The sequence below is a fragment of the Papilio polytes genome, unplaced genomic scaffold, assembly GCF_000836215.1.
Source record: "Papilio polytes unplaced genomic scaffold, Ppol_1.0 DF824191.1, whole genome shotgun sequence".
NCBI classification, from domain to species: Eukaryota; Metazoa; Arthropoda; class Insecta; order Lepidoptera; family Papilionidae; genus Papilio; species Papilio polytes.
Window position 1 is genome coordinate 325,454 of NW_013525013.1, and position 11,704 is coordinate 337,157.

The 11,704-nt window shown below is 33.5% G+C and overlaps 3 protein-coding genes across 4 annotated transcripts in view; 1 reads left to right on the top strand and 2 right to left on the bottom strand.

The window, feature by feature from the left end:
* LOC106110687 (putative leucine-rich repeat-containing protein DDB_G0290503) overlaps positions 1 to 5,041 on the bottom strand; it is a 22,649-nt gene extending 17,608 nt beyond the window's left edge. Inside the window, exons 1-6 of the mRNA XM_013292585.1 lie at positions 4,872 to 5,041; positions 3,553 to 4,635; positions 1,792 to 2,513; positions 1,436 to 1,571; positions 971 to 1,078; positions 542 to 631 (exon numbers count right to left, since the gene is read on the bottom strand). Coding sequence (XP_013148039.1) covers positions 542 to 631; positions 971 to 1,078; positions 1,436 to 1,571; positions 1,792 to 2,513; positions 3,553 to 4,635; positions 4,872 to 4,916 — 2,184 coding nt within the window. The 5' untranslated portion in view covers positions 4,917 to 5,041. The remainder of the gene's footprint in view (positions 1 to 541; positions 632 to 970; positions 1,079 to 1,435; positions 1,572 to 1,791; positions 2,514 to 3,552; positions 4,636 to 4,871) is intronic.
* A 1,471-nt stretch (positions 5,042 to 6,512) lies between these two features.
* On the bottom strand, positions 6,513 to 10,959 carry LOC106110912 (protein phosphatase inhibitor 2-like). 2 transcript variants are annotated; one of them, XM_013292866.1, is made up of 3 exons: positions 10,429 to 10,959; positions 8,434 to 8,572; positions 6,513 to 7,989 (listed from the first exon to the last, which is right to left on the bottom strand). In XM_013292866.1, exons 1-2 carry the CDS (start codon positions 10,828 to 10,830, stop codon positions 8,501 to 8,503), a joined length of 474 nt encoding a protein of 157 aa, XP_013148320.1. In that variant the 5' UTR covers positions 10,831 to 10,959; the 3' UTR covers positions 6,513 to 7,989; positions 8,434 to 8,500. The 2 variants fall into 2 exon arrangements, with proteins under 2 accessions (XP_013148320.1, XP_013148319.1); XM_013292865.1 differs by having other exon boundaries at positions 8,434 to 8,581; positions 10,429 to 10,958.
* A 326-nt stretch (positions 10,960 to 11,285) lies between these two features.
* Positions 11,286 to 11,704, top strand: part of LOC106110779 (protein aveugle) — a 915-nt gene continuing 496 nt past the window's right edge. The window contains exons 1-2 of the mRNA XM_013292683.1: positions 11,286 to 11,401; positions 11,614 to 11,704. The exon at positions 11,614 to 11,704 is cut by the window's right edge and continues 25 nt beyond it. Coding sequence (XP_013148137.1) covers positions 11,363 to 11,401; positions 11,614 to 11,704 — 130 coding nt within the window. The 5' untranslated portion in view covers positions 11,286 to 11,362. The remainder of the gene's footprint in view (positions 11,402 to 11,613) is intronic.

Genomic DNA, 11,704 nt, shown 5'->3' on the forward strand with positions numbered 1-11,704 from the left:
GTCCGACGGGTTTAGTGACACGCACAGGTTAGTGGCATTCCAAGCATGCAGGAGAAATAAAACCCACATATTAGATATTTACAAATAGCACCGAAGAATGGAAAGTATGTTCTTTGTAGATGTTTGTACCAGGACTTGTGCATTGAAAAGTTTATTATTGATATCAGAATATGTGGTGCAAATGTGATTTTGTATGGACCTTATACCTTTTTTAAAGAGAAAATCGTAAGTCATGAAATAACTATTTGCGATGGAATCGGTATTTATTTGTTTATTGTTTCTTATAGAGAAAATGTAATTAACCTATCTTCACAGAATCTTTACGAAATGCTTAGATTTGTTATTAAAAACCGTGCACTTTTAATAAAACTATACAAATTAGTAGAAATAACAACGAAAATATACAAAAGATAACACAGGATATCTCATCAAAAACTATAAGTTGATCAGATTAAATGATTTCCTTGTGTGCGTTTAGTTATAAGGGTATGTACACACCAATCATCATAAACATTCAGACATAGTACAGAGTAATACAGACCTTCTCCAGTTCCAAGTCAATATCTTGCGGGTAAATGGACACATTGCCGTCCGTCTCCGCGCTCTGGATATGCGCTTTCAGTTGCCTAATCTAGGAAAAATCAGTCAATTTGTAGTATAGAATTTAAATATTCAATTGTCTAATGGTTAAGAATGATATCCGAACTTGATACTTCGAATCCCGTCATTCGAATAGCATAAACCTAGAGTGTATAGTTTTATGTGCAAAGATCAGTAAATATACAAAAACCTGCTAAATTTTAACAAAAATAAATATTTGATTAAAATTAGATGGTGAAAGAAGAAAAAAACTCTGATAAAAGTTACTCGTCATACTTAATATGTGAGATACTTTACATACTACTACACTAAGTGGTTAATTAGTAGGTAATGTCACATTTAGCAGCTGTGTGCTGTTACTTCGTGGTACCTGTTCCTCGAGGGCTGCGACGCGCTGCGCCTGCTCTGCGCGCAGCTCCTCTGATTGCTGCTCGTACTTCCTGTGTAACTGCTTCATTAACTGCTCCAATGGAGTTGACTGGAAACAAAAAAGTGTTTAATATAAGAACAGTGTAAAATATCTTTTTACTAGTATTATGTATGTTTTATAGTTTCATAGTAATCACTAAAAATGTTTTCATTCACACAACTTCGCACTCAATATCACATACCCACAAGAACACATATGCACACCAGCACACATGTGAGACGGTTTATTTTTCATATAACTACTAATTAACAGCAATTTTAATGTTTACTATAATTTATATGGCGACGATACTTTAGTTTTTTGTTTTGTTTCTGTTAAGTTGTTTGTTTTCTGTTAAGGAGCCAAGGCGATATTGATCCTGTAATAAATGATTATACAATAAAGAATCCTAATTTAATTATTTACTTCGTATGTGAGGGAGGGGAACTCCGCGCTGCGCGTGCGCCGCCTGCAGTCGCCGGCGGCCGCATCCAAGCATTCGGAGGCGGCGCCGCTCGGGGGCGACGCGCACGCGCGCCCGCGCCACACCTCCTCAGAGTAACTGCAATGTTAGAAACCGTATTGTAAATAATTCATACTGTTACATAGAAACATCTGGAAATGCCACATCCTCATACTTTCATATTCAATGAAAAAGAGTAATAAAATAACCTTACCTTTTCTTCAATGGCCTTAGCAGCATAAATACAAAAACATGTCGTTAAATAATTTAATTCCATTAATCTAAATAAAATAGTACATTCGGTAGACGTTTGGATTACCTTCGTTCCATATCAGAGCATTTCTTTTCGAAATACGTTCGTAGATTCTCCATCTCTTTCTCGTGTTTGATGCTGAGTTCCTCTCTCAGCGCGTCGATGTCCGCGTTGCCCGCCTTCACGCACGCCAACAGCTCCCGCAGCCGCCGCGTCTCAATACTATACGCTTGCTTGTCCTGTTGCAATTGTGCTTCCACCTCTTTCATTTCAGTATCAAATTCTATACGCATCTTGCCTATCTCGTCGCACAATACCTGGATAATACTTTCCCGTAATTTATTCCTTAAATTCTCCTCTATATACTCTTCGAATTTATTCAGCAATGTAACCACTTTAACTTCAAAACCGTTCTCAAAATCGTCAGTATCAGAAGATCTTAAATCAGATTTCGAATAGTTAACAGTAATTTCTTCTCTGTCGATATCCTTTTCACCATTAGAGCTTTGCAAGGAAGTTGTGCCACTCATCACGGCGGAGTAGAATTTCGTGGAGTCATCTTTGACCATTGACTGGTATTTGACAAAGTCAGACAGTTGTGCTTTGACTGTGTCGTGTTCAGAGAGCGGGGTCTCGGCGGTGGCATGCTGCAAGTGCTGCAGTTCGCTCACCAGGTGATTCTTGTCGTGTTTGAGCTGGTCCCGTTCCTGGACGGATCGCTGTAACGAGACGGTCAGTTCCGCGATTAGTTCGTCGCGTCGCGTCATCGCATCTTCGAGGTACACAAGCTGAAAGGACAAACAAGCATTCAATACAAGCAATCATACAGGCAAACATTGTATTAACACACTTGCTGTGCGAAAATTAGAAGTGCCAACATACAATAGTTAGCACTAACTGTTTTGTAATTTTTTTTAAATAGTTAGTCTTTTTTGTTTTTCTGAAATTAGAAATATGATTTATTTACTAATTAGAGGACATCAGTGCAGAATTACGAAAGATAGCCTATATAATTGCCGCATGCATTAGCTACATTCCCATTAAATTTGGACAAGCAAAATTGCTTATAGCTTATATAAAATTATATAAACTGAATAGATAAAGATTTAATGGGGTAAGTATTTCAGTAAATAAGTATTCGTTTTGTATATTATTAACAATGGATTGTTTAGATGTAAAAAGCTCACCTTAAACATTATTATTAATAAATATATTTAACTACCCTCATTTAAATTTAAGTTATCCAGGATTGAAAAAATGCATATATCTCATATATAAATGAACTTGAATCAGCCTAATAAAGGATTTTTTTTGCATTTACAAACTAAATTATAGATTATCATGTCTGCCTTGCCCTATATTTTAGTCATCCTAGCAAGGAAATTCCTAATAAAACTCATATCCCTATGTACTAACCTTTTATCTGTGTAACAATTAGTGTAGCAGAGTAAACTCAAAAAGTTAATAATAATACATACACCAAATAATAACCAAAACATGCACACCCCTTAATATACTAACAGCACTTTAGTTCATTTGTATAGTCACCACAGCGTTTTGAACAAAAGTATTAAAAAACAGCACCACTAATATAAATTCTAAATACAAAAAAAAATCAAATAATATTAGTTTTCATGCATTTTTATTCATAAATCACTTAAGTGTCATTTGTTAAATTTTATAACAAGAATGTAGGAGATAGTTAACTTGGTGCAAATAATAAAGTGTAACCAAGCAGGTGAGGTGCGTGATCAGAACCAACAATACACAAAGCAAGAAGACCAGCACAATACACACACAGCAACAACATCCACACACAAGCAGTACCTTCTCTTGATATTCCTCGCATATAGTTTTATAATCTGTTGTCATTGTACTAAGAGAAATTGTTTCCTCTACCGGCATAGATTTCAACTGTGTTGGACACTCTTCATCTTTTTCTTTAGCATTTTCAACGGTCATTTCTTCAATTAATAAATCCTTTTCAGTTTTATCACTCAACAGACTTTCAACCGGTGAATTTTCCGCTGGCTGTTGACTCTTCTCTTCCACTTCATCATAAATCTCCTCCACCTTTACCCCCTCAGAGCCAACTAAAAATGGTGATAACAAATTCTGGAATGCAGGAATTGGGTCAATTTGGCTTTCAATAATCATACTACCTTCTGGGGGTGGACCAAAAATAATTTTTGCAGCCTGCATTGGAAATTTGGGTACACCGTGACCTCTAATATCCAATTTAATTATCTCCTCGGATTCTGAATTTTCTCTAGGACTTTCTTCAGCTTTATTTTCAAAGTTTTTTGATGTATCGGACATGTTATTATCATTTGTTGAATAAGAATCTTGACTGACATCTTCATTCAGTGAATCAAGATATTCACTACAGAGTGACTCCTTTGGACTATCAACTTCATCCATCTTATCGTCCTGCTGTTGCTCGGAGAGATCAGATTTACCTTCATTCTCAAGATCTTCTTGTTTATTTTCAGTATGAATTGGTAAAGATTTTGTATCTATTGATGTAGTCAAATTAACAGGGCTCTCTTTACTAAGGTGAGCATTATTCTCAATATCAACATTCCAAGAAAGTTTGGAAGGATCTTCAATGTTGCTGGTGTCAGATTGTGGTGGAAGAATATTGGAGCTGTTATCTGCAGTTTTGTCTTTCTCAATGTTTAGGTCGTGAGATGTATGTCCCTTATGTATATTGTCCGATACTGTCACGGAATATTCAATTTCAGAAGGAACATGTTCAGAAATTGACTCTGTTTCAGCATCGTCTTTGATATGTTTGGATTTGGCGCCTTCTGTAGTCTGACCGGTATCGAGGACAGATTCCGTTTCATCTCCCTCGACCGTGCTCATGGTGGGAATCTGTTGGGAATGTACGACATCCGGAAGGACATTCTAAAAATATACAAAAAAATAAAAATAAACTCGCGGTGTAAATATTTTACAACGGTAGCATTCTACAAATATAAAGTATAACTATGTTCGCACACTGAACAGTTAGAATTACCGTCGAAGAAACCCTATCCGCAGGTTTTAAAGCGAAGTTTTATGAATTATATCGACGTTTATAAATATCCTCAGGAGCTTTTGTAAAACATTCATAAATAGATGTCAATAAATCAAACACTTGCCTTGTGGTCCGTTGTTTGAGAAGTTAATTTTTCTGTGTCATCCATAATTTAAGTCATTCATATTACAATCACGCAAATAGTACATAGAAAATTCACAAAATACGTCGTCAAGGCGACGTTTTTTTCAAACATAAATGTCGTACGTACACAAGCGCCATTTACGGACTGACATTCCGTTTTTGTAAACAGCATTACACAATTTAAATTTTTTTATGCCAAATAATTTATGACTGATATTGAAAAAATGAAAAATTGCAAGGTATGTGCTTATCATACAGATGTAATACTCCAATTCTATGCAATATTAGTTTTCATTTTCGGAAGTTATTCGTTACCACTGTCATCGGCGATTGCTTTAAACTGGCAACATTTTTAACTTTTTTAAAGTATATTTAAATCACTATCAAAACAAACAAACAATCAAATTCAAAATAAAAAATTAAAATTAAATTTGTATTCAATAATTAAAACACTATTGATGAATCATTTGTACATAGTTTTTATCAAACACTACAGATTTTAAGGTTATAAAGTCAAGGTATCAAAATCGGCAGTTTACAATCTAACTAGGAATTTATTAAAAGATAAATAAAACTAAATTACTTCAAGTATAAGAATAAAAACTTAACGTACAGGTTAAAGCAATGTGGGGATGTTGATGTAAATAAAACTAAAACAAGCTTTATAAATGTCTTTATTTATATTGTACAGTTAAAATAATTTTAATAAGGCCAACGAATGGTTTTAACATTTCTATGCAATCTACATGAATATTACTATTAAAATTGTTCTTAACAAATCATAACAACCGTTTTTGTTCGATTTAATAATATGAAAATTGAAAACTACGATATTGAAACTACTCAACTATTTATTACAGTTTTGAAAGCATTATTCTTCTAACGGCCTACTTCAAATGTATAATTATTCATGCAGAAAGACAGTCATATCCTTCACGCTCTCGGACAAAGCTAAGATTTGATGTTTCAGCTGCTGTAATCCATTCTTGCATTTTGTTGTTATATTCAGCTTTATAAATTAACAAATATCTATAAGAAATTCAAACGCTCAAAATATTAAATTTATTGTCTATTGCCTCGTCTTATTGAAATTATTCTCATCAATCTCTTACAATTATTTATTTTCGGAAAACTGTTTTGAACATTTAGACTATTGTTGAAGTATTTATTTTAAAATAATTTATACATACTTATTGTTTTTTGCCTTAAATCGAAGCGTTATATTGTTATGTAAAATAGTGTCTATTTACCTATGTATTAAAATCATCATGAAAATAGTACAAGATTTTCGTGAGAATTTGAGTTTTGTATAGCTTTGCATGTTAATTTCTCATGAACACATGTAATGTAGTTAGAGAATTAAATTCCCTTCCCTCTTCTCATGCGTGATCGTATGCAAATAACAAAAAAGCTATTAAGCTAGTATGTGTGATCAAGCTTATTGCATAGTGAGCGAAAAATATCATTTCACTGTAATTGCTGGAAATAAGTGGTCGTGGGTTCGATTGTCATTACCACGTCATAAACCAGTGACACAAAATTCTTCAAAGCTTCAGTGATATTGTAAAATTCATTTAAAAAATCGTAAGAAAAAATTATAGAAAAATAAATAAAACAAAAATCAAATGATATCCAGTCTGTATTAAATTGTCATCGGAAGCGATTAGTGTTAGTACATAATGTAAATAAAAAATTAACTCAATTAGTAAATATAAGTTTATAAAGACGTTTACTCGAAAAAAAACAATAAACGCACTTAAGTTAGAAACATTGTAATATATTTTTTAATTCCTATGCCGTAGTAAAGGAATTTTACATAGTCTATACAACATAACTTACATCTCTTCTGTTGTTAATCTATATATACTCTTGTTAAGTCATTACATAATTGCATTTAATATATAAAACTATAAACGTAATGTTTTACAACTTGTCTATGATATAATTTGTAGGTTTATAATTTTGCTTTTCAATTTGGCACAAAAATAAAATATTTCAGGATTTTTCACTTTCAAAGTCATAAGGTTTTTTTATTAATTTGCACATTAGAATTTTCTCTCAATTATAATAATACATATAGCCAAAATATTTCAATCGGCTAATTTCTTAGCCGCTTCTATACTTATAAATTAATTTACAGTGCATTGCGTAGTTGAAAATGATTGGAAGAACTCTTCCGAAGTTCTTGCATTAATTATTCCCATTAAGGCCATCTACATTTAAAAACTATACCTAGAATTTGAAAGAAAACAAATCAACCATGTTTTAATATTGAAAAAGACATGTATTACAAATTACCGACTAGTTTCAGTCAACATGTTGGGGCGAATACATCACACGAGTTAAATTTATAAGTCCACTGTAAGAAGACCTCCCTAAGGATGCGTACACACTACGGATCAGTCGTTACCTTACATCTAGTTGATTGTGAACTAAGAGTTTGCGACGATTTTACACGAGCTAAGTCCTCGCGGCTGAGTGACATAAGTTTGTTGTGAACATAGCTTAATCGTGACAAAACTTTCTTTAATATTAGCTCACAACCTCATGTAAATCGTCATTAAATCCTTAAGGAGGTCTACCTTAGCTGGTCGATTTTTTTTCTTGTCGGCTGTGCAGGACAATACTATGTCCTTTTACTGTAAGTTAATTCATTGAGTAATATCAATTACCCCTACCCTTTATAAAAATCTTATTTAAATTTGGAAGCGCTATCGCATAATGAAAGTATTAATAAATCAATGAAATGTCCAAGCATATTTCCGTAACAGTATTTCGTATCAATTCTAATCAAATTTGTAATTGTAAATATAAATGAACCATGCACATCTTGATTGTAAATAATTTCCTTAACATTAGTAACGTCGCACTGAACATTCGCCGGGCGAGTCCTCGCGAGACTTGACGGGAACACTTTATAGAAATAAAAATGCAAATTTTTCATATAACACACGGATGAAACTCCGTCGTATAAAACTAATCTAACGCACACACGATTTTCTTACAGCCAAGTTCAGGAACACAACGCCTATGGCATAAGTACCAACTTATATACGACATATTGTCTGCGAAAGCTGGAACTAATATTTGATGAAATCCTGAAAAGAAAACAAAAATATTAACCTATTTACAGGTAATATGAAGGGCCTCTTAACGTAATTCTGCATTCATCAGTCAGGATAGCTTTTTTAGCTTGATTAGGGTCAATCAGTTAACAGGGTCTAATTAAAAAAAGTACTAAAACATGCGTTTCCTTTTTTTTATAAAAGAAAATGTGGAATATAGGACTTATGATACTTACTACGAAAAGAAACTTGAAATAGTCATTACAGCTCCTAGATTCATGACCTAAAAACTATGCCAAATATTTCTTGCAAGACAGCTTTGCGATATGTGGTTTATGTGGTTAAAATTTTCCATTACATTTGTAGTGTCATATTGGTAAAAAATATATTTTATCTGGATTGGGAATAAATAATGACAATGGAAAAAATAAATTTTTATATTTACAATTAAATACATTTACAACAATAATAACAAACCAGCTTGAGATGGTCCGTGTTATGTACAGCGAGGCCGCGCTGGCGCTGGCGGGGCGGCGGGCGGCAGTCAGGTGGCGGAGCGAGTCTCCTTGTCCTCTTCCTCCTCCTCCTCCTCCTGCGCCATCAGCTTCCGCGCCAGCTGTAACGCCTGCAATGGGTTAATATGAGAGTTTCATTGTGTATAATATAAAATTCAGTGGGAGTTTTGTGGGTGTAGTTGACTATGCCATAGTCATCCTAGCTCATGGTAAGCACTGAGCCTCTCGGTAGGGATATGTTGCTGTGAAGTTATAATTTATCAATAAAGATACATAAAATTACAATGGAAAACTACTTAAATTGATAGATAGGATAAGAGGATTGGAAGTTATGATGAAAATAGATTATAAAATTTTAGTATTAATTTTGTATGAAATTCGCCGCCGCTGATAGTCTATAATGTTTGTTGATAAACCATAGATAAGAATGATATTTTTCCTGTAACATTTGTAATGATATTATTAGAATGCGAGTTATTTTCACCTGTTGATTGAATCTGTCAAATGGTTGTAATGTTTAGTCAATTACTTTGGTAATAACATTTTAAAGCCTTATTATAAGTACTAGACAATAATGGCATCTACACACAACAGGCATGTGGCCTTACCAAAAACGTGAACAGTTTTGCGTGCGTGACACGCCGTCATTAACACATAACATAATAAAAAGGGTTAGCCATACTTTTATTTATAGAATTGTATGATTATTACGCACAATGTAGTCTTTAGGATAGGCAACCTTCAGATATATCCATTGGTTGATTACATCATCCAAATTGTTACAACTACAAGTATAAGGAAAACATGCAAGAATCATTCAAAGTTAAAAATATTTTACTTCATATACTGCTACTCATAGTTCCTAAATAGTGGCTTAAGCACTTAGTGCAGATAGCACATAATAAATGTTTACTAAACTATCCCCTTAGTGACCTTTTAGTACATGATTGTGGAAAACATTCATCTTCAAGGTTTATTTAATTACATACTAAGAATTCTCAAGTAATTAACTGGCTTTGATCTTATTACATCATATAGTGGAGCTAATAAGTGTGAATAGACAATGTCAGTGCATTCATTTAAATATATGTGGGATGTGTGAATGCGATTTTCCGAACAAAGATGTAAGAGTGAATGATTTATTTTGACTGACGTATAAAAAGACAGAGGGAATGCAGGAGATAGTACAAGAAAGATGTGTAATAAGACGGGAAAAATAGTGAAGAATTTTATCTTGTAAAGTAGGGAAGGGTGAAAAATAAAGCTTTAAACGAAGACGGCTGTTTGTTTTACCGCCCCAACCCTACATATGTATGTCATAGCAAATAGTGTACCCACACAAGCTATTACATGCAGATCTCAATGTATACAATATCAGTCATTATTGTTAATACTGGACAATACTAGTAGTTATGGATATTTTTTTAATACTAGCTTATGCTCCAGACTTTGCGAAGAATTAAAAATCATCTAGTATTTCAGTTGTTTAACTACAGTGAAAGATAAAAATTAAATTTTACCTAATTAGGATAAAATAAAAATCCCAGATCAACCGAAAAATGTAAAAAAAAATGAATGAAATGGTAGCAGACTAAAAAAATGGTAATGGAATGTAATTTTGTTATCAAGTACAAAGCGTAGGCCGCCAGCCACTTGAGTGATAAAATGTGAGTCATCAACACAACTCACATAACACCCACTATAACACTAATTAACCACTTACATCTATCTAAGGGAAGATTTTGTTACCATTTAGATTTTTTTTTTAAATTTTATCTCGTTGAAAATTTCTATTAAATTTCATATACTATAAATTTAATGATTTTTTCTATTATTCTGTAACCCTTTCATTTCAGTTTAACTTTGAAAACATAAGAAACTTTGATTTTGATTTTGGGAAAGACATTTTGCTATGATACTAAAATCTGACTTGAAAATATGTAGATGTAAATATAACCTGAAATTCATTGTAGTGCATTTTCCGTTTCTTTTCAAACTCGAGGCGCCGCTGCCGCACCTCCTCGGGCTCGTCCATCTCCTCGTCGCTGTCACAGGGCTCCACGCACTTGGGCGGCTTGTTCATGCTTGCCGCGAGCTTTGCCGCCAATATGTTTGCGTCCAACTCGTCCGCCGGCTCCAAGTCGCCGTCTATCGCTTCTGAGTAAGGAGTTTTAGGCTCGTCCACTTTCATATGGCCGTAATCTTTGTCGGCAGGATGAAACGTCTCCATAATATTCATTTCGTCAAACCTCTGCTCTTTCGGTCTCTTACTCGTAGAAGGTGCTCCGTCTTGCCCATCGACGCTTCTTGAGGTTTTTAATATACCCTTTGAGGGCTTTTTCTGTAAATTCTGTGCCATAGCGAAAGGTTTACAGTTGCATCTTACAAAATTGAGATTAAAGTTTCGGTATAAGACGATTTATTTTATTTTTCAGCAGATGACAAATACGGCAATTCTACCATTTTCTGACATATGCAATAATGTTGCCATTTTATGACAAGAAAATGAAAGATGAAAATAAAAAAAAAATATTTTTGACATTGTTGTAATGTTACCATTAATTTCACCTTAACCTGGCTAAACCTGTTAAGGGAGATATATAAGTAACTAATTATTGATTGCACGGTACCGTTAAAAAACTCTTTAAATATTACTATTGTTTCCGTAAATACAAATAGTGTGCTAAGTATTTTTTGTAATTTCTTTCACCAGTAATTATCACTTTAATTTTATCAGTGTCAGTTGTCAATTCTTTTGAATATCTTGTCATTGTCAAATGACAATTTCCAATATTTGTTGTTTTTTTACAAATATGTGTCAAGATTCATGATTACAAAATTAAAGAAAGAACGAAGAAGATTAAAGTAGAAAGTAAAAATTTATAATCAAAATGGTTGAAGATTCCGCCTTAAATACTAACAAGCCAAAGGTAAGATCAATAATGGAGTACACTAGTATTGTTTTCAATTTAATGACCTAATTTACATTTGCTAATTACAATTTAAACCATCTTTAGAAGGTTCCTAATGTTATCATTGTTTGCGTTATATAATCTTCTATGTCTGCATGTTTATATCTGCACAGCATACATTAACTTTGTTTTTTATTTTTTATTGAAACAATGCTTATTTCTGATTTCAGACAAAAGCAACAAGGCCTAAAGCAGTGTACTTGTGGACAGAAGCCGACGTACAGAAATGGCTGCGGCGCCACTGCAGCGACTACTACAGCC